At 40.1% G+C, this 23,529-nt stretch overlaps 1 protein-coding gene across 2 annotated transcripts in view; it reads left to right on the top strand.

The window, feature by feature from the left end:
* AFAP1 (actin filament associated protein 1) overlaps positions 1 to 23,529 on the top strand; it is a 118,535-nt gene that overhangs the window by 12,776 nt on the left and 82,230 nt on the right. Inside the window, exons 2-3 of one of the 2 annotated variants that reach the window (XM_065404910.1) lie at positions 12,572 to 12,700; positions 19,997 to 20,103. In XM_065404910.1, coding sequence (XP_065260982.1) covers positions 12,572 to 12,700; positions 19,997 to 20,103 — 236 coding nt within the window. Of the gene's footprint in view, positions 1 to 12,571; positions 12,701 to 19,996; positions 20,104 to 23,529 lie in introns of those variants that run through there. The other variant, XM_065404911.1, reaches the window with a different exon arrangement.

Here is a 23,529-nt window from a genome sequence, read left to right as displayed (position 1 = left end):
AAACTTATGTGGATTATGCTTTACATTTCTGTTCTTAGTTACTGACATTTCTTATTTGTGCAGCACATTGTTATAACTGGCTTAATTTATACAATTAATATTATGTTAAATAATTGATTATAATGTTAATTCTTCATCACTAGCTCTTTGATTTTTCTGATTTTATGAACTTGTTTAAAAGCAGACTTTCTTTAAAATCTGTGGTAGTGCATAAAGCTGAACTTAAAAATAAAAAAAGCCTTATCCATCTGCCCTGTACTAATGGATTACACTCCAGTGAGTCTGTCAGTCAAACACCAGCTGTAGATGAGTAAGCAGGATTTTTGGCAACTTGTTTCTTGCCCAGATATTCCTTATCTGCTTTCCCACCTCTTGTTTTATCGCCTTAATGCTTTGACTGCAGCAGTAGGAATTCTGATTATTTATTTGGAAACCTAAGTTTGTACAAGCCAGTGCCTTGAAGACTGAAGTGGAAAGGGAAAAAAAGGAGGAATACATGTGGGTTGTAACTATAATGATCCCCTGGTGCTCATTAAGGATTACCATAAATATGTATGAGGCAGGAGGAGTGTTTAGTGGCTGTGTCTTTTGTCTCTGGAAAGATAGTGGGTGACAATCTGTGGCTCCAGGTTTGGAATCATTGCTAAATTTTCTAGCAGGGGTCACCTATATTATTCTGTGGATAAAGTGACCTGCTGAGGGATCTTACCCGTGTTTCACTTCATCCTCGGGATGGTTATAAGAACATAAAAATGGCCATACTGGGTCAGAGCAGTGGTCCATCTAGTCCAGGGGTAGGCAACCTATGGCACGCGTGCCAAAGGCAGCATGCGAGCTGATTTTCAGTGACACTCACACTGTCTGGGTCCTGGCCACCGGTCTGGGGGGGCTCTGCATTTTAATTTAATTTTAAATGAAGCTTCTTAAACATTTTAAAAACCTTATTTACTTTACATACAACAATAGTTTAGTTATATATTATAGACTTATAGAAAGAGACCTTCTAAAAACATTAAATTGTATTACTGGCATGCGAAACATTAAATTAGAGTGAATAAATGAAGACTCGGCACACCACTTCTGAAAGGTTGCTGACCCCGATCTTGTCCAATATTCGGTCTTCTGACAATGGTTGGTGCCAGATGCTTCAGAGAGCATGAACAAAACCGGGCAATTATCAAGAGATCCATCCCCTGTCCTCTAGTCTCAGCTTCTGGCAGTCAGAGGTTTAGGGACACCCAGAGCATAGGGTTGTATCCCTGACCAGCTTGGCTAATAGCTAGGGTTGCCAATTTTGGTTGGACATAGTCCTGGGAGTTTCATCACATGATATCTTTAATTAAAGATTAATCTTGAATTCCTGGAAATTCCAGGTCCATCCTGGAGAGTTGGCAACCCTACTAATAGCCATTGATGAACTGATCTTCCCTGGACTTACCTAATTATTTTTTTAACCCGGTTATATTTTTGGCCTGGTAATAAGTTTCAGTTTGACTCTGTGTTGTGTGAAGAACTTCCTTTTGTTTGTTTTTAAATTTGCTGCCTTTTAATTTCATTGGGTGAACCTGGGTCTTTGATTATGTGAAGGGCTAAATAACACTTCCTTATTCACTGCCTCCGCATCATTCATCATTTTATAGACTTCTATGATATCCTCTGCTCCCCTTAGTTGCTTCTGTAAGATGTGCAGTCCCAGTCTTTTTATTCTCTCTTCATATGGAAGTTGTTCCATAATCCTAATAATCTTTGTTGCCCTTCTCTGTACTTTTTCCAATTCTAATATATCTTTGTTGAGATGGGGCATCCAGAACTGCATGCTGGTGTGAGTGTACAATAGATTCATATAGTGGCATTATGATATTTTCTGCCTTATTATATACCCCTTTCCTAATGGTTCCTAACATTTGTTAGCTTTTTTGACTGCTGCTGCACATTGAGCAGATTTTTTTTCAGAGAACTATCCATGATGACTCCAAGATCTCTTTCTTGGGTGGCAACAGCTAATTTAGACCCCCATCATTTTGTATGTCTAGTTGGTATTATGTTTGCCCATGTGCATTACTTTGCAGTTAGCAACATTTAATTTCATCTGTTGTTTTGTTGCCCAGGTTAGTGAGATCCCTTTGTAACTCTTTGCAGTCATCTTTGGACTTAACTATCTTGAGTAATTTTGTATCATCTGAAAACTTTGCCACCTCAATATTTACTACTTTTTCATATAATTTATGAATATGTTAAACAGAAATGGTCCCAGTACAGATCCTTGGGGAACCCCACTATTTATCCCTCTCCACTGTAAAAACTGACCATTTATTTCTACCCTTTGTTTCCTATCTTGTAACCAGTTACTGATCCATAAGATGACCTTCTGTCTTATCCTATGACTGCTTACTTTGCTTAATAGGTTGGGTAAAGGATCTTGTCAAAGGCTTTCTGAAATTCCAAGTACACTGTATTAACTGGTTCACACTTGTTCACATGCTAGTTGACCCCCTCAAAGAATTCTAATATCTTGGTGAGGCATGATTTCCCTTTACAAAAGCTGTGTTGACTCTTTTCTCCAACATATCATGTTCATCTGTGTGTTAGATAATTCTGTTCTTTACTATAGTTTCAACCAATTTTCCGGATACTGAAGTCCTTCATCCTTAAGGCTTCATCCTTTACTTATGGTTTGCTTCCTTTCTCACTTTATCTTATGACATTAGAGGGCCCTCCATGAGGAAGGAATTAGAGGACCCCTGGTGGGTGGTTTCTACTTCTGCACTCTGGCAGGTTTGTGTATTAGAGTCGCTACTGCCATTAGCTGTAATAAATGGGTGCACATCAGACCTCATACCCCTAAGCTGGTGGATGACATGGAGGATGGTGATAGTGTCATAGGTAAATGTGGCAGGAGTTAGATCTCCTCCTTGTTGCTGTTTCCTTCCTCCTTCCCCAGCTCCTGCTTTGTAAAAGGCCAGTGTTCAAGTAGTCAATGAATTTGGGAAGCTATAATAGAGCGGTTGGGAAAGCAGCTGCCTCTTATCAAGCTGTAACTGTGTGGGACACCCATAGTGTCCAGAGGAACAAATTGCTGTCAAACCAGTCTTTGTGGAGTCCATGATAAAGTTAACAGCATCCTGGTTACATTCAGCTCCCTTCCACTCTCCTCTGATGGTGGAGAAACTGTGTCCTACAACACCTTCCTTCCTGACAGCTCCCGCAACAGGTGTGATGGTCACTGGCAGACATGGACAGACACTGGTTCCAGACCTTTATTCCACACCCATGAGCTGTAGATCTACTATGTATAACTGCAATTATTCTTCCTTCTATAGAAAGGGATTGTTTTTTTGATTAAGGCATTGGAACAGGACTCAAAAGATTTGGGTTAATTTCCAGGCTCATCCAGAATTCCTGTGTTCTGGCGTAGTCCGTTGGTTTGACTATGACGTTTTCATGTTATCTCTTTTTGTGGAGATGTGCATGAATGATGTGTGTGTGAGGTTGATTAAAATGGGGGGAGAGCCGTTGCACTGGGATAATCCCATTCTCTCGGCTGCTGAAGTTTGGCCCAGTGGCACAAAGGCTGTCCCAACTGAAGGCTTCTTTAGCTGCAGTAGATAGCCATGATTTCTATCATGCCCTGTCGGGCCTTTCACCTTTCACAATGCATTGTTGCACTGCTTTTCAAGCCGTTGGACCAATATACGGTCTCTTCCACCTTGGCTATCAGAGCAGTCTTCGTATGTTTGGGAAGGCAATCCCTAAATCGCTGTCAGGTTCCACACTGCCGGTTACCCTCACCTGCTTTAGTCCACCTGCCGAGCGGTTTACCGGGATGTGGCTGCTGTTGCATACTTACAGCTACTTGGAGCCACAAGTGAGGCCTGGGTGTGCCGTGAGGATCAGAGAGGAAAAGAACCACTCAAAGAATGCGGCAGTTCAAATCACTCAATGGTACTACCTTTCCCGTTCACCCCATACATCCCTGTGTAACCTTGGGCAAATCATGTCATCTTTGTGCCCCCATGCCCAATCTACAATATGGGGACAATAATACTTCCTTTTCTTCCCCTCCCCAGTATCTGTCTTGTATATTTAGATTGTAAGCTTTTGGGGCATGGACTGTCTCTTATTATGTGTTTGTAAAGTGGAGTCACAATCTCGCTTAGAGCCTTTTAGTGCTACCATAAAACAAATAATAATAAACATCACCATCCCATAGAACTAATACCTTTTTTCCATCTTTTGTCCTCTGGCCCCTGTGAAAATTCAGGGTTTGGACCCAGAGAATCTGCTTACTTAGTAAGTACAACATTCTGAACTGGAACGTCTACACTGCAATTTTTCCCCAGATCTAGACTCTTACAAGCCCGAATCAACTGACCAGGGCCAGCTGCGGCCATGACGCGGGTTTTTTATTGCAATATAGACGTACCGTTAGGAACATTCTTAAGTCTTTTAGGCTATGCTTAGGAGGAAGCAACCTCCTCTTTCATTTATTCCACCTCCATTATTTACATGATTTAGAGAAAGAGATGACATTAGCAGCCTATTTAAAAGGTGCTGAAGTCTCTCTAGCTAAATCAAAGAAAAGCATTTTAAAGGGTCTCTTGAGATCTCTTGAAGAGATGGAGGCAAATAGGGAAACAATGTCCATTTGCCTAGCTATTATGAACAGGATGTCTTCCTGTTAGTAGGATCGTGGCACAGTGGCACACGTGGAAAAGTAAGAATTGTTCCTAATGCGGAATCTGCTATTACTGCCTGCTTCCAGAAATCATGTGTTTCTGTAGGGGACTGTTGTCACTTATGGTCAGGAAGCAGCCATGAAAGAAACTTATTCCACCACCTGGCAGTTGTAATGGATGTACAACAGATTATATAAAACACAGGCTCAGCCTTATGCTTTCCTCCTAGATTCCCCATCCTCCCATTATTTTTAAACACTCTCCTGGATAGATTAGAAGCTGACACAGCTTAATAGTTATGATGATGAGCTCATTTAAGTAGAAATGGGCTTAGTACCATGGTAGCATACATTAATTCATACACTGGTCTTGCTGATAAACTAGTTCTTGCAGGCAGCTTCTCTGTTCTCCTCTCTTTAGGATAAAATGCTGATTTGAAAATTCAGGTGGTGGATTGGTACGGTTTGTTTTCTGTGTGTTTCAGGTTTCTGCAAATGCTGGACCTAAAAAACTGTCTAAAACCAAAAATTTGGTCATCTGAAAGACAAGGATTTGTTTTTCCTAATACTTTTGTATATTTTTAATAGCATTAGTCTTGGGCCTATAATCCTAAATCTCCCCGGTCTCGTACACACAGGGAATGGAGGCTTGAATTTTGGAGTGGAAAATGTTCGTTTTAAAGTGATTCCAAGTAGTGTGGGGGCTGGGAGCATTTTTGTTTATACTTATCCTGCAGTTTGTATCACATCTTTAAACACCTTTCTGTGTGTAAAATATTTTAACCATTATGGGAGTGTGTATATATTTTATTTTAATTAATATATTTTATGCAAAAACTAGCATTAAGACAAGGTTATGGCCTTGAAATCCAAGGTCTGAAAAGTCAGTAAATGCAGCTGTAAGGCTGAAAACTCAAAATCTACTCTTACTCCTTGTTGTGTCTTAAAATATGGGCTCTCTGTATGACTTTAATTAGATAATACACAAATTGGAATTCATATGAATGTAAATACACTAAATTACAACACATAGTCTTCATATTTGACTTGAAGACTGGTCTTAATCAGATGTACAAAGTCAACCACATTTGAGTAAAATCAGTTTGGGAAGTTAAATCTAAACATTTAAAATTAAACAATCCAGAGTCTGAGATAATGAGCTTTTGAAATAGCTCAGTAGTTTGAGAGGACACAAATTTTGAGCCAGCCTACTGTTCCGAACCTTTTCTAGCGTGAAAAATAAATATAAATTTAATCTGGCTATTATTAAACATCCATAACCTTTTTAAAACCACCAGACCAGTTTTCTGCAAGCTTTATTTGTTCCTTAGCTCCCATTGACAGCTACACTCTGAATGAACAAAAACAATCTGAACATTCTTGTAATGAGCTCATTCTTGTCTTTTGCTTCTGGTTTAAGAAAACTCGGGAGACCATGTACACTATATGGCACTGTTCCTAGGAATTTTAAAATCAATTTGCAATAAAAACTTCAAATACTTTTTAAAAAAATGTTTATAGAATAGTGCCCATAACTGTATAGATCTGGAATAACTGCATCATTATTTTGTTTCAGTTCCAGTTGATTTTAGTTTTGGTTTGGAACAAAAATTGCAGCACTAGGTAATTGTCTTTCCCTGATGTTTTTTACCTTGCTGTCTTCCTTTTCTGGCTTGTGAGTGTAGGTTTTATGTGCTGTCATTTGAAAAAGTCAAAAACGTTGAATGCCAAAGCTGGAAACCCTTCTGAGATGTCCTTATTTTTGATATGTGCATGGCAAGTGCAAAAGCACATTACGGACCTATCAGTCTAATTGATGAGACATCCATTCTCTACTCAATAAACGTGGAGTTTCTTCTTCAAGATTTGATGGCATTGCACTAATTTAAAGGAGAGTAGGGAGCTGCATTCCATACATTTCCTTAAGTATTTGTGATGCCATCAGCTCCTGCAGAAGAAACACAGACCCTAACCCTGACAGGACAGTAAGAGAAGAAATTTCTGAAATATTGTGTCTGAAATATTTATAACGATTTTTAAAATCTAGCAAATTATTCTGTTGTTGCTTTTAAAGTCTTACACAGCTTTTTGTATTATTTATTGTAAAATGAGTAGGGCTGTCAAGCGGTTAAAAATTAATTGTGATTAATCACACAATTAAAAAACTAATCACAATTAGTCACACGATTAATTGTGCTGTTAAACGATAATAGAATACTGTTTATTTAAATATTTTTGGATGTTTTCTACATTTTCAAATATATTGATTTCAGTTACAACACCGAATACAAATACACTGCTCACTTTATATTTTATTACAAATATTTGCATTGTAAAAAAACAAAAATAATATTTTTCAATTCACCAATACAAGTACTGTAGTGCAATCTCTTTATCATGAAAGTTGAACTTATAAATGTAGAATTATGTACAAAAAATAACTGCATTCAAAAATAAAACAATGTAAAACTTTAGAGCGTACAAATCCACTTAGTCCTACTTCCTGTTCAGCCAATCACTCAGATGTATTTACATTAGCAGGCGATAATGCTGCCCGCATCTTGTTTATAATGTCACCTGAAAGTGAGAACAGGCGTTCGCATGGCACTGTTGTAGCTGGCGTCACAAGATACGCTAAAGATTCATATGTCCCTTCATGCTTCGGCCACCATTCCAGAGGACATGCATCCATGCTGATGACGGGTTCTGCTCGATAACGACTTAAAGCAGTGCGGACTGACACACATTCATTTTCATAATCTGAGTCAGATGCCACCAGCAGACGGTTAATTTTCTTTTTTTGGTGGTTCAGATTCTGTAGTTTCCGCATCGGAGTGTTTGCTTTTTTAAGACTTCTGAAAGCATGTTCCACACCTTGTCCCTTTCAGATTTTGGAAGGCACTTCAGATTCTTAAACCTTGGGTCGAGTGCTGTAACTATCTTTAGAAATCTCACATTGGTACCTTCTTTGCGTTTTGTCAAATCTGCAGTGAAAGTGTTCTTAAAATGAACATCATGTGCTAGGTCATCATCCGAGACTGCTATACAGTAACTCCCCACTTAATGTCCTCTCCCTTAGCGTTGTTTCGATCTTACATCCCTGCTCCATTACAGAACATGCTCGTTTAAATTTGTGCAATGCTCCGCTATAATGTCGTTTGGCTGCCTGCTTTGTCCACAGCTGGCAGCCCCCCTATCCGCTCCCCTACACCCCCCCCCCCAGCGCCTCCCACCCGCCGGCGGACCCCACGGTTCAGAGCCTTCCCCCTGCTCCCCCCACCTCCTACCCGCGGCAATCAGCTGGTTTGTGGCGTTCAGGAGGGATGGGGGAGGAGCGAGAACTCGGAGCGCAGGTTCCCCCTCCATCCCCTGCCTCCTGAACGCCACAAACCAGCTGATTGCCGCCAGCAGGAGGCAGGGGAGGGAGGGGGGAGCCTGCGCACTGCGTCCTTGGTCCTCCCCCCTCCCTCCTGCCTCCTGAACGCCGCAAACCAGCTGATTGCCGCAGACAGGAGGCAGGGGAGAGATGGGGGAGGAGCGAGGATGCGGCGTGCGGAGTAAAGGGAGAGGAGGTGGGGTGGGAGAAGACGTGGGTTAAGGGTGGGGGTGGAGTGGGCAGGCCGAGGGTTGAGCCCCATGCCCCTGGTGCTTGCAGAGTAGGGGAAGCTGCCGCTGCTGCTGCACAAAGTGTTTCTCCTAGCCTACGGCACCTTCAGCCTCCTTGCCTGCCTCATTGTCTGCAGTGCCAGTGGGCTGTGCCTGTGTGGGGTAAGGCGGTAAGGTGAGTTTATCGCGTGACTTAACTGCGATTAATCGACAGTTCTAAAAATCAGTACAATTCACTTTAAAGTTTAAAGCAGTGGTTCTCAGTACTGGTGACCCCTTTCACATAGCAAGCCTCTGAGTGTGACCCCCCCTTATAAATTAAAAACACATTTTAATATATTTATCACCATTATAAATGCTGGAGGCAAAACAGGGTTTGGGGTGGAGGCTGACAGCTCGCGACCCCCCATGTAATAACCTTGCGACCCCCTGAGGGATCCTGATCCCCAGTTTGAGAACCACTGGTTTAAAGGAATGGAGGAAAGTTTGCGTTATTTTTAGAAACTTAGCTTAGTATTCTTGTAACACATGACATGAAACAGGTTACTTGAACAAGTCACTTATCCTCTCTGCCCCTCTGTTTATCCATTTTTAAAATGTACTTATAAGCTTTTCTATGACACTCCTCACCTTAGTATGTGAGCAACTTAAACATTTAATGATTTTATCCTCACAATACCCCCTCTGTTACAAAGATGAACTGAGGCATGCACACACTAAGTGGCTTGCCCAATGTCATACAGGAAGTCTGTGGCAGAGCCAGGAATAGAACCTAGATAACTTCACATTGCAGGCCACTAAGGCTATCCTCCCTCTAGAAAGGGGCTAATACTACTTAGTTCTTATAATGGTGCTGAGGGATTGGATTTTAATGTACCATTTGTCATGTGAGGGTTTGCAGAATTTTATAAAGTCATATTATTAACTGAAATATTAAACGTTTCACACAATCATTGATCCCTCTTCTGAGTTCTTATTTCTGATCCCAACATTTGGAGCACCTTCATATTACTGCAAAACTTGCAGACCAGCTGTGATTTCCTGGAGCACTGTTTGGGATAGCCTACAGTTGGAAAGTCACATGATACAGAAAATATATAACATTAAAAGAATGTTTTAAAGATTTCCTCTGCACACTTTTAAATTTTAAGTTGGGAAAAAATGTAATTTCTACCATTCTGACTTGGTAGCATTTTACACACACTTTTCAAAGGTGCAAATGACTACATAATATGCATGGAACTGGAAATGATGTAGTTGTCTTGAAACAGACATGTAAAATAATAGCAAGCTAATAGCAAGTAGTAAGTTTACCAAGAACCAAATAAACCCTCCTTTTTAGGTTCTTGTCATAAGCTGATTTTTGAAGGGGCTTGGGCAGATATTTTTTTTGCTACCCCTTTTAAGAGACTTTCTAAAAACCACGGTGGAATATACATCTTGAAAGAATGCACAATTAACTTAAAAGTAGCTGTACAACTCAGCTAAAGTAGAAAAACATGCCAGGCAATAGAAAACTTGGATGGGGCAGATAAGTGTCTTTAAGCAGATGAATAGTGTCTTTCTGAAGGGGAATTTGCAAAAATGTAATCTTAACTTATTTGTTCATGATTGATTTCTGTGTCATTATACAGTCTGCGCCTCTAGCTCACTGCTGTTTCAGAACAGTGCTATTTGTCTGAGCACTGATTTGAGTGTGGTGAGGAGAGAATAAACAGAAAAGCTTTGTGGCTGCATAAAGCTCTTTCTCTGTATACTTGCTTCACAAGCCAGAATTATGGATGGATTTCCTATTATTTTAGCTTCTGGGCTTAGAACCGACATGTTTTCTCCCTCAGTCTGTCTGCAGTGTATCAGCTATGCTGTAGACTCCTGATCCTGTTTGCATTGAAGTCAATGGTATAACTTGTATTCAGTAGGGGCAGGAATGGGACCACAGCATACTGTAAAACATATGGTCACAATTATACACAAGAGCTTGGTCAACATTATTGCAGTTAAAAAAAAATCCTGACTGAAGCAGTGCTAGAGATAAGGTATAGGAGAGCCTGTGGTGAGACCAGATACAGCGGGGTGCTGGGCATTTCTCAGTTAGAAACTATTAGCCAGAATGCTCTTCCAGCTCACAGTTGTTTCACGGTAATACTTCACTCTTGCGTTAAATGTCATATCTTAAGAATTTTGTTATATTATTGGTATTGAATAATTTAGTCATAGACTATGGAAATATGTCATTTAATGAATAAAACAATTCAAAGCTGTTAATACGGCAGAATTAAAAATGAGCTCAGAGAAGGCCTATGTTGAAAAAAGGTGGCCATTTCTAAAGATAAAGTGTTCAAACATTCGCAAGTGAAGTACCAATGTGCACTGTTCAGCAAGCTGCGATATGCGCATTGGTGGTCATATGAACAGATTAGTCACTTATTTTACTGCGCTGGAGGAACTGGCTTTATGGATATACTGTGTTAGAAAACAAACGTGTGTGGATATGATGGGAGGGAAGGCAAGGAAGGAGCAAAGTAGGTAAGGAAATTGATTTCTGCTTCATTCTTTCCAGGGGTAAAATAAAGAATACCGGTAATTTTTTTGTGTATGTATTTTGTTTTAAATCCAGACAGAGTCCAGCACATTAAAAATGCTTTTCTCAAAAGTCTTATATCCTTGTGTATCTGATAGCCAAACAAATAGTCCTTAAGACCATGTGTCTTTGTCTTTGCTCATTTTTGAGAAATATACAATTCTTTGGTATGTGGACTAGCACATTGGGGTCCTGCTAATAATAAGAGAGAGACTTTTCTCAGCCACAACATGCAGCCCTTCCAAACGCTGCTTCTTACTGTTACCAGGGCTGGCTCCAGGCACCAGCGAAGGAAGCAGGTGCTTGGGGCGGCCAATGGAAAGGTCTTAGAGCTGCCACCGAAGAGGAAGAGAGGGAGCGAAGGACCCACCGCCGAATTGCTGCCGATCGGCTTTATCTTTTTTTTTTTGCTTCGCCGCTTGGGGCGGCAGAAAAGCTGGAGCCGGCCCTGACTGTTACTACTTCATTTATCACATAGCGTTTGTATGACTGCATCCCTGCAAACTCCAGAAGCCTCTGTAGCGTCACCTTGTCCCTAGCTTATTAGACACCCTCAGAGGAGAGTTCTTTGCTAAGATGATGATGCCTGGAGAATTAGCCTACTATGTCATAGTCAACACTCTAGGCTAGCACTGGGCATAGACAGCAGGGACAAGTGATGTGATCCTGGGGACTGGCCTTGCTATCTGTGTAGACCCATACATGGAGTCTATGTGGAAAAACCACCTCCCAGTGAACCTTTGGACCTGTGAGCCTCCTCATCTCTGAGTGTGGAGCTGCTTAGTTTGGAGGCTGAGTATCTCGATCCACTTCATATTTTTACATGTTCTAACTAGAGCTGATAAAATAAAGGAGGGAGGAATATTTCATGAAAAATGTGGGGGCTGAGACTTTTTCATTCATTTTTAATAACATTTTTCATATTTGACAAAATTCTTTTTAAAATGTTTAGGGAAAAAAATCACATTCCTGTTTGTTTGTTTTTAATCCCGTCCTTTGGTTTTTTTCACCAGAAACAAGGGATGGAAAGTTTATGGGGGTAGGGGTGGCCGGAGATTTTCCCAAAAATTCAAAAATGAAAATTTTTGAAAATGTCAATGCATTTAGAAATTTTTGTCACAACCGTTTCCATTTTAAATAACACTAAAAAGAAAAAAATGTTTAACAAAATCCAGCCAGGTTCCGTTGTGACATTTGTGAGGGAGGGTGAGCAAGGTGGTTCACCAGAGATTAATGGTGGGATGGGTGACACTGTGGCTAGTTTTTGTAGTTTGCCTAATTAATGCAATATGTTCCCAGCTAGCTTTAGGCCTGGTCTACATTGAAAGTTAGGTTGACATGCAGAAGGGTCGACAGTGTAGACGCAGCTATGTCAAAGGAAGAATGCTTCTGTCAGTGTAGCTACTGTCACTCATGAAGGTGGTGCTCCTGCACTGATGGGAAAATCCCCTTCCATCTGTGTGGACCACATGTATACTATGCAGTTATGCTGGCATAGCTATGATGACACAGCTGTGCTTGTATAGTCTGTGTAGTGTAGACATATATTTAGTGTATGCGTGGGTTTTGGGGGAGGACTGAGGGGAAGAGTACAGGTTAAAATAAAATTGACAAGGAATCTCTTTAAATAAGAGAATGCACTGGCCTGTCTAAATCAAGTTTACATGTTTAGAAAAATAAAATCTTGGTTGTTGTTTTATTTTTTTCAGCCATGGAAGAATTAATAGTTGAATTGCGTCTGTTTCTTGAACTTTTGGACCATGAATATCTAACATCCACTGTCAGGGAGAAAAAAGCAGTAATAACTAACATTCTCCTGAGGATACAGTCATCAAAAGGTCAGTGTTGGAGATTTATTTTGTTCCTTGCAGAATGGGAAGAATTAGTTTATGCTCAAAGTTTTTCTCTTTCCCCCGGAAGCCAAATTGAAACAAAGCAAAAAGACACGCAAACAGGCAAAAAATAAATGTAAGCTTGCTGAGTGCTTTCCTTTGTTACATTTTATTGTTAAATGTAACAAAGGGCTTGGAATTAAGCTACTACACCTGTCTTCCACCATATGAATGTTAACACAATCTAGCTGCAAAGTAGTTTATTGTACTGCAAATAATCTGCCAACCACAGTGTTTTTCTGATCTGTGAATTAAGCACTTACTTTGTTTAAATTGTGAATGCACTTGCAATTGGTGGTATTGATTGAAAATAGTGTTATATTATGGAGTATTGACAGTTGCTCTGTAGCTCACCATTACAATGCTAATTTTGTTTTATCTCCAAACCCCTTTCTCCTTAACTTCCACAAAAGAAGCCAGTCTCTGTGAGATTTCAGGGTATGTCTACACAGCAAGGAAAGATCTGCAGCAGCAAGTCTCGGAGTCTGGGTCAACTGACTTGGGCTTGTGGGGCTAAAAATAGCAGTGTAGATGGTCAGACTGGAGCCTGGGCTCTGAGACCCTCCCCATTCACCAGGTTTCAACGTCACATGGCACTCTCTCCCCAGGGAAATTCTGTTCTCTGGGAAGTTTTTTTGGGGGGGAAGGAGAGAAGAATTTTTAGAGTTAGTGTTCTCCAATAATTTCCCCACTTTCGTGTCACCCTATTCTATTTAAAATACCTTATGACCTTAACTTTGCCCTTTGATATTTGTAAAAACTTATATTAATGAATCAAAGTAATAAGTTGATGAGGAGCTTTTTTAAATTGCTGAATATAGTGAAAGTGTGACACATATTTCATTTCTCACTGTAAAGGAACCTACATATGTCAGTTGTTGCACAATATAGGTAAAAATGCACATTTGTAAGCTTTCAAAATATGTCATTCAACTATTGTTCCAATTGTTATACTTGCAAATGGAATAGAAGAAAAATAAAGCAACTGATCAAAAAGAGATAACAGACACATTTTAAGTGCTACAAAAAAATAAAACTTTTTCCATCTTCAGGAACTCTTTTACAACATACAATTTTGGAAAACCCAAAAATATCCTGCAGATTGCTAAAACAAAAAAGTCAAACTTGAAGTGAAATACCAGCAGTTGAACTTAGGAATGCTACAAAGGACTTTCCAAATGTCGGATGTCCTGGGCTGGACACTGTCAGCACAAGGTCTATAAATCTTTACAGAAGCTTCTGGTGCCTTGAATACTTCAAATGTGCAGTCACTCCCTTGAACAAAGAAAATAGCCTAATTCTTGTCTGGAAGCCAGTATAACCATACCCCTGAAAAAAGATAAAAATCTAGAAGACTGTAGATCATACTGGCCAGTATAACTAACCAGTCTGGACAATAAAGTATTAGCAAAATGCTTAGGAAACCAACTACCTGGCTTCATTCCAGGGAAAGCCACAATTTATAATATTTAATGCGAAACATTATTCATCATATTAAAGAAATGAATAAAAATGGCTTTCTAGCATTAGATGCAGAAAAGATGTTGGTTAAGGTTCTTTGGGACTATCTTTTTGTAGTACTGGAGAACTACAGTTTTAAAAATGAATTTATAACCTCTGTCTCAAACTGATCTGTGGTTCTCCATATACCTTCCTTTATTTGAATGGCTTCTGAAGGACCCTCTCTTTAAAGAGTGGCACAAGTCAAGAGTGTTCTTTGTCACCTCCTCTTGTTTGCTCTCATTCTTGAACTACTTGCAATAGCTGACAGGTTCCCCAGAGATTCAGGGAATTATGATAATGAACTTAAATTTGCTCTCTTCATGGGTGATACTTTGCTTTGTCTCTGTGAAATACAAATCTCCATTCAGTGCCTCAAATAAGACTTTGGGCTTGTCTACACTGGCCCGAAGTTCAGACTACGGGGATGTGAATAACAGTGCACAACAAAGTGCTGCTCTGTAACTCCTCCATGTGGATGTTGCGGATGCAGTCTGAAAGCATCCTAGTTCACGTAACCATAGTCCTCTTCAAACAGGAAATTGGACAACATCTTGTCTTAGGAACCACTCTGCAAATATAGAAAAAAGGCATCAGATACCTTTCTCACTGACTTGCTGGATATTTGGGTTATCATGTTTTCCTCCACGATACAAAGACACAATATTTTTAAAAGAAGGAAGATCAAAGACTATAGACAGTTAGTGGATTTTTCCATGCTACTGAATGTTGAATGCTTCTGAATAAAATGTACCTATTATTTTCCAGATTCCTATATGTTCTTTACAAGTTAAAAATGTCTAGATGCTGTTACTATAGGAGAAACTACAAAAGAACTGATTAGAAGAAACTTTAAGATGATATGGCCTTACCCAGTTAATCTCCTATCTCTACTGTACAAACTTGTTCACTGCAAAACACTCCCAAGTGCATCTTGAGATCTTAAAATTGCTGTTAGGATAATCAGTGGCAAGAAAACATCTGAATACAAAGTGTGATTGTCACACTCACCTCTGTGTTGTTTTTCGAAGTGCCATTACAATCAAAGATTTTGAACATAAACCGACCATTCCATACATTCCACACTGGTAATTGAACCAGTGAATCAATCTTTATTATAGATTGATTCACTCCATAGGACCAACTTTCTAGCTATGATTTAAAAGTACAGAACATTGTCTATGGTTGTGATGTTCAGTGGGCAAAAAGCTTTATACCAACAGGGCCCATGTGATAGATATGACAAAGTGAAGTCCTAACTTACCTTAACTGACTGAAAACAGCACCCTAGATCATCACCAAAGAGAGCTTATATGAACTCTCTCTCTCTCACACACACACACACACACACACACACACACACACACACGCAATAAATTCAAGTGAATCAATCTGTAGTTGAAAATATTATTAGTATTTGGTATTCAGGTTTATAATGAAGGTCAGATGGATATGAGGGAAAAATTGTTATCTAGAATTTATAATTATTATATTAAATATTGTTAATTTGTGAAAAAGACTAAACTAAGCTTTATTGAACACTGAGTGCCTTTATAAAGTAAAGCACGTTTCTTTTGATGGCTGTTATGTGATATAACATTAAGTACTCCCATCTCCTTGCACAGTTTTGATCTTTCTTTATGCTGCATACAATAAAAGAATACATAAACATACAATACCATATAACCAAACTGAGCAATAATATTATTTCTGGTCATTTAAAATATCCTTTTACTCCGCCCACACAACACTATGAGAGAATTTATGGAACTGTGGTATAGAATGCCCTGGGACTATACTGATTTCAAAATCTTCGCTACACAGGTATACAATTGTATATACCAGGGATTGGCAACCTTTGGCCCGCGGCCCGCCAGGGTAAGCACCCTGAGGGGCCGGGCTGGTTTCTTTACCTGATGCGTCCGCAGGTTCGGCCAATCGCGGCTCCCACTGGCTGCAGTTCGCCATTCCAGGCCAATGGGGGCGGCGGGAAGCGGCGCCCAGCACATCTCTCAGCCCGCGCCGCTTCCCGCAGCCCCCATTGGCCTGGAGCGGTGAACCGCAGCCAGTGGGAGCCGCGATCGGCCAAACCTGCAGATGCAGCAGGTAAACAAACTGACCCGGCCCGCCAGGGTGCTTACCCTGGCAGGCCGCGTGCCAAAGGTTGCCAATCCCTGGAATATACCCAACAGCATATTCCCATCATTGAAGAAAACAGTGAGCCAAATTAAGGGTCATGGGAATGGTAATCAAAGATTCTGTGTAAGTGGGAATTGGCTGCATCCTTTAACTGTTCATTTCCAGAATTTTTTCATGATTCGGGTTTTTAATTCTGTAAAACATTGTGAAGAAAGTGTCATTTGGCAGGGGGTGTTAGTAGGATTTCATTGAAACACTTTAAACCATAACTATCTTGTACCTAAGTTATTCGTTAAGGGAATCTTTTATAAATCTTTCATCAGCATGTGCATTGTAGCACCATCGAACATTGATTGCAGTGGTGTGACAGGAAGACTACATTTAACCAGTGCTTATTTTGTGCCAGGGCTTGCCAGAGCTGATCCCCGGCACCTCTAGGCTTGGCAGTTCATAGTTCTGGCACCTTTAGGCTTGCTGTGTCCGTTACGAAAGTAAAAAAAAAAAAAAAATTGCTTGAGCCCCAACACCTCTTTCATTACAAATTAAGCACTGCATTTAACGAGTATGAGTTAGTTAGTGATACTCAGATTGAGGCTCCCAAGCTGCAAGTGGCTCTTTAATGTGTCTCCTGTGGCTCTTTGCAGCACATGATATTAAAACACTATGCGATTTAATTATTAACCAATCAGGATGCTTTTACTCTGTTATTAACCAATTGTAGATGACAAAATAATAATACTTGGTGAGTCATCTTGCAGTGAGAATAACATATATATTATAAATAGTAAATGAAACAATGAATTCACACCATTCTGGCTCTTTTGGGTAATGTTTATCACTAATTTGGCTCCTGAGGTCTGAGTAACCACTGAGGTCTGAGTGTCACTGGTCTAATGATACATGTCATAGGGTTACATGCAGATATCACCTTTTGGCCTTCATTTATATGTATCTTCCTCCTGCTTCTTGAAATTCCCTTTCGAGTTTCAGGTTTGAACAAACTAAAACTCTAAACTAAATCTCGGTCAAGCCCATTTTGCTTCACCTTGTTTTGTGGAAAAACCAGGGGTTTGTCTTCCAAAAATCAAGTTTATTCTGTTGCTAGAGCCTGCAATGAATTTATAATTGTGTGATTGACCGCATAGTCTGTTTCCATAGAAATGGCTGATGCCACAAACATCATTCTGACTTCACTGCATAAGGAAATGCAAGATGGGCTATTGAGGCAAGTCCTTATTTAACACATACAGCTTTGGCTGTTAGCAAACGAAGTAATAAAAATGTGAGAAAAAATGTATTTATTTATTCAGCAGAATTAATTTTGATTTTTTGTCCCAGAAAACTTTCTAATTATCAATCCAATACAGCAAAAGAAAGCAAAGAAAAAATAAGCAAATGGGTAAAATTCTAAAGATGGATTTGTCTGACATGAAGGCACAACTGAAAGTTAAAAAAATTGAACGTTTTTTAAGAAATATCTCTAAACTTGATTTTCAGGAAGAAAGAATTATCTCTGGCCCCGAGTCATAGTCTGTTTTATTAGCATTGCTTTTTCCATCTATTACTTCACACCTACTAGGACTACAGTGTTATGACAAGAAGCATGTAATCATTGATTACACTTTTGGGAGTTGTATGGCGTCAGATAAAGATGTTCAAATATGTATGTAAAAGCTAAACAAAACACTAAGAGCTAAATTCAGCCCTGGGGTAAGCAGGATGCAGCTCCATTGATTGAATTTATGCCAGAATGTTGAAGAAATGAACCCTAGTCTCCCAAGCTGATTTTTTTTTGATAAACTATACTACAGTCCCATTAAGAGAGTGTGACTGGGATTCAAATTAGTTTACTGAACTGTTCTTCCTTGATGACTGACAGGCAGGAGTGGCTGGTAGGAGGACACAGCTTTTACACTTAACCTCCCTTCCACTTACAAGTTCTCTTCTCTGTCTTTTCCAGAGGCAGTTACACTAATGAAACTCTGTTGTTAGACCTTTTGGAAACCATTGTTCCTCATAACAAAAATTGCAAGTTTATGCAAAAGAAGAAAATATTTGGAGGACAGAACTTTTGTGTCACTCTGTTCAAATAGTTTATTTTGTTGACGCTTTCTAGCCTAGTAAATGATGGCTGAGAGCACCCTCTTCTCCACTGGCACATAGAATCATAGAATATCAGGGTTTGAAGGGACCTCTGGAGGTTATCTAGTCCAACCCCCTGCTCAAAGCAGGACCAATCCCCAACTAAATCATCCCAGCCAGGGCTTTGTCAAGCCTGACTTTAAAAACCTCTAAGGAAGGAGATTCCACCACCTCCCTAGATAACCCATTCCAGTGCTTCACCACCCTCTTAGTGAAAAAGTTTTCCCTAATATCCATCCTAAACCTCCCCCACTGCAACTTGAGACCATTACTCCTTGTTCTGTCATCTGCTACCACTGAGAACAGTCTAGATCCATCCTTTTTTGGAACCCCCTTTCAGGTAGTTGAAGGCTGCTATCAGATCCTCCCTCATTATGTTCTTATGTTATGTTCTTATTCTTCTCTTCTGCAGACTAAATAATCCCAGTTCCCTCAGCCTCTCCTCATAAATCATGTGCTCTAGCCCCCTAATCATTTTTGTTGACATCCCCATTTTCTATATCTTCCTCTTGCAAACAGCAGGGACCCTTTAGCTATTAGGTGTCTAGTAAATTGTTCAAACTCTGGCTATTTAGATCAGTGGCTCTCAACCTTTCCAGACTACTGTACCCTTTTCAGGAGTCTGATTTGTCTTGAATACCCCCAAGTATCACAGCACTTAAAAACTACTTGCTTACAAAATCAGACATAAAAATACAAAAGTGTCATGGCACACTATTACTGGAAAATTGCTTACTTTCTCATTTTTACCATATGATTATAAAATAAATTGATTGGAATATAAATATTGTACTTACATTTCAGTGTGTAATATATAGAGCAGTGTAAACAAGTCATATGAAATGTTAGTTTGCACTGACTTTGTTAGTGCTTTTTATGTAGCATGTTGTAAAACTAGGCAAATATCTAGATGAGTCGATGTACCCCTGGTTGAGAACCACTGATTTAGGTCCCTTAAATTCTGATTTTTTTCACACTAATCTAGAACTATTTCCTGAATAGTTTTCTGTATCTGGTATTCAGCAGACTGGATTGGCTTTCTCAGATACAGTTAGGTGGGTGAGCGTGAGTTTGTTTTGTTTAATTAGAAGCTTAAATTATAGCATTGATCCTATTAAGTTGTGTTTTAAGTCACTAAGACATTCATCGGTGTGGCTTTGGAAATCAATTATGATCCGGGGAATGGGAATGAGGCCAAGAGGGAAAGTTGTGTCCTAGATATCCACGTTCTGGGAGCTTGTGTTGGTCTCTACCCTCTGCCATTTATGAAGGTGGATGAATACAACCTTTGTTGGTAAATTTTTGGATTCTAAAAACAAACGTGCAGGTAAAAATGTTTCAGAAGTTCTTTGAAATGGAGAATTAACAGATTATGTGAATAGTAAATAGATATAGTGGAGCAGTGTCCCATCTTAATACTTTGGTTTACTGTCTTATATGTCATGCATTTTTTTCCTGCAGGTTTTGAAATAAAAGAACATGTACAGAAACAAGAAGTTTCCAATAGTTTGCCTAGTTTGCCTGCCCCACCTCAGATGCCTCTACCAGAGATACCTCAGCAATGGCTGGTATGTGTTAATTTTACTGTACATTCAGCCCTTAGAAAATATTTACTTACTATTGTTGTGATAACCATTAACACAATAATTAAAAGAAAGCTACTCTCATTTTCCTCGGGATAGCTCAACATGACGATACTTTTCTTTTTGTAATATATAATTAACAAAATACAGGTCCAGAGTCTGAAAAATCAAACTGGCTTTCAGGGGAAGAAAGGACTTTAATGCTGTCCAATGTAGTTCACTTTCTAGAGCAGGACATTCTCGGAAAGAGTAAAATTTTAAGTTTCCAGCTATGTTTATAGAAAATATGAGAGCTGGACTGAGATCTGCATTGAAAATCGTCCAGCTGGAAGCAGCTGTTTTACTGAAAAGTGACCTAATTATACACAAGTTTTAGTCATTCTTTATTATTGACTTGACAATAGCTTAGAAGAAAATAGTGGAAGTAGGTTCCTCGCAGTGAATCTGCAAAGAATTGCTTTGGACTGTTTTGACAACAACTTTAGCCCTGATATTAGAGAGGATTAATTATTGATAAATTGTGCTGCTTCTTATTATTTCTGATCAACTTCCTACAGAAAGGTATTAGATAAGTCCCCTCTGAGGAGATGTACTTTTATAAAAGTATCTATGTTTAGCTTGCAATGCAGAATTCAGTATTCCCAAGGTGTGAGAGACGGACTGGATGACCCTAGATGTTTTTTTCATCTCTTTTTAAATTACCAGATTGACATTTTTGTTTACAGTTACATCTAGTGATTTAATGCATCAGACCAATGTGCTATTAGTCTCCATTATTCATCTTGAGACAGCGGACAGTATTAAATGCTTCAGAGGAAGGTGCAAGGATCCCCATAGTGGGCAGTTTTGATAACCTGATCATAGGAGTAGTTTCTTCCTAACCGCTGTTGGTGTTTTGGCTTATGTCTTGAAACAAAATTTTAAAAAATCCTATCTAATATAACTGTGGATGTTCATAAACCAGGAATATTTATGCTAGTGATATCTATATAACTAATTTATATATAAAATCTGACAATACTCAGCACAAATGTGTGTTAATATTCTTTGCAGATAACTATATAGAATTATTATGCAATAGATTTGAGTGAATGCAAAAGTGCACGTTAATATGCATTGGAATCTGGAGAATCTATTCCATGGCTATAGTGTTTGATAATAAAACATACAAGAAGTGCATAACATAAAATCCAGTGGAAATTATTGAGATACAAGCAAATCACAAAAAAAATATGCACATGCCTGCAAATTTTTGAAGATGTAGCCTTCAAGAGCTAATTCCATAAAATTAAGCCAACATACCGTATATACTCGTTCATAAGCCGAATATTTTTGGTAAAAAAGTGACGCATCAAAGAGCGGGGGTCGGCTTATAAACGGGTCTACACCAAAATTTGATGATCTTAAACTCTATGGAATCATTGAATTGAATATCTAATACAGGGATCGGCAACCTTTGGCCCGCGGCCTGCCAGGGTAAGCACCCTGGCGGGCCAGGATAGTTTGTTTACCTGCCGCGTCCACAGGTTTGGCCAATCGCGGCTTCCACTGGCCGAGGTTCGCCGCTCCAGGCCAATGGGGGCGACAGGAAGCGGCGGCCAGCACATCCCTCGGCCCGCACCGCTTCCCGCAGTTCCCATTGGCTGGGAACGGTGAACTGCGGCCACCAGGAGCTGAGGAGCTCCATGCCTGCAGACTCTCCAAGTAAACAAAACGTCCCGACCCGCCAGCGGCTTACCCTGATGGGCCGGGAGCCAAAGTTTTCCAACCCCTGAAATATAGGGTCGGCTTTTGAAAGGGTCATATACAGTTTTTGCTATTTTTACCTATCCATTTTGCAGGGTCGGCTTATAAACGAACGGGCTAATGAACGAGTATATACGGTAATTCTTTATTTTCTAGTATTTGTGTAGGCTCCATTCAGTAAATTGGCTGCAGAAACTGCCGCCAAACTAAGTTCTTCTGTTGGTTCAAAAGAAATTTGCCTGATTCTCGTCTCCCTTACACCAATGTATAAATATAGTTAAAACTAAGGAAGCTGTATGGGGGTGAACTATAAATAGGGCCCAATATGTCGACAATTTCTGCAGCAATTAAATTCTTTTGAATTCTGAAGTAACAAAATTATTGCTGGAAGATATTGTAGGAGCTGACTTTGAAATTGAGCCAGTTAGAGCCAGTGGGCCTATGACTGAAAATTCTAAACAGAACGGATTCCCACTGCAACAAGAAAGGGATGCTTGTGAGTGCCCAGTCAGTCTGTGGAATTGGAGGCCTTTAATTAAGGATCAAGGAATATTGCAAAATTATAGTGTTTTGTATGCCTGGTCTTTTCTTAACTTAGCCCTTCCACTACTGATCCAACCACTGGAGTACTTCCTAGCGTGCTTGGCTGGGGGGAAGAGGGAAAAAGTGGTGGTGGGAGGGACCCACCTCCAGTGCTGTCCCATGAGCCCGCAGCATCCTAACTGAAGCTTTCATGTTTCAAACAGATCAAAATGATTTGACGAAAGAAGGTAGAAGATAGAGCTTTGCAAACACATTGCGCACGGCAAACAGCTTTGGCTGTTCATTTTCTCACACAAACATTTCCCCGTTACACTGTTATTTTACTGTATGTTTTTATTACTTTGCTTTCTTCCACCCATTTAGTATGGTAAAGAGGAGCTTGAAGATTTCTTCCCCTCTCTGACCTACAAGTAGTATTGCTCACCTCTCTCCTGAGTCTGGGTCAGTGCTGCCTGAGTCAGATTCCGTCTGCCTCTCTTGAGCTCTTTCACTAAGTGAAGGCTCAGAGCACTCCGTTTTTTTCCTAGCATGATGGTGATGGATTCTCCCAGCTCCTCTTCTCAGTTCTGTTGGCTGTTGCTGATGCTGGCAGAGGCTGATGCTCTTTGGTCCTTGAGACATAAGGTTAAGATTTGAGCCCCCGAGTCTCCAGAACCACTTTTATACTAACCCACCAAAGGCTTGATGTAAAACCCATTGACGTCAATAGAAAGATTCCTATCGATTTCAGTGGGCTCTGGATCTCGTCTTTAAACCCCTGAAACAGAGCTGACCCTAGCATTGGCAAGTCCTCTAACAAAGCAATGCATTCACAACACCATCAGCTCCTTCCTCACCCGTGACTGCTCCCCTCCACTCCACACTATGCACTCCCGGCCTGGCAGGCTCACTCACTCAGGGCACGTCTACATTTGAGCTGGGAGGTGTGATTCCCGCACTATCTGTGCTCAAGCTAACACCAAAAAATAGCATCGTGTGCACAGCAGCTTGGGCTAGCCACGTGAGTACTTACCAGGGAGTTGGGTGGGACTGTACTCGGGGCAGCTAGCCTGAGCGGCCGCCCACTCTGCACTGCTATTTTTAGGGGATAGCTTGAGCAGAGCTAGCACAGGTACATTTACG

The sequence above is a fragment of the Emys orbicularis genome, chromosome 5 (genome assembly GCF_028017835.1).
Source record: "Emys orbicularis isolate rEmyOrb1 chromosome 5, rEmyOrb1.hap1, whole genome shotgun sequence".
NCBI classification, from domain to species: domain Eukaryota; kingdom Metazoa; phylum Chordata; order Testudines; family Emydidae; genus Emys; species Emys orbicularis.
The sequence above is the reverse complement of the archived record's forward strand: the minus strand, read 5'-3'. Positions and strand labels throughout refer to the sequence as shown.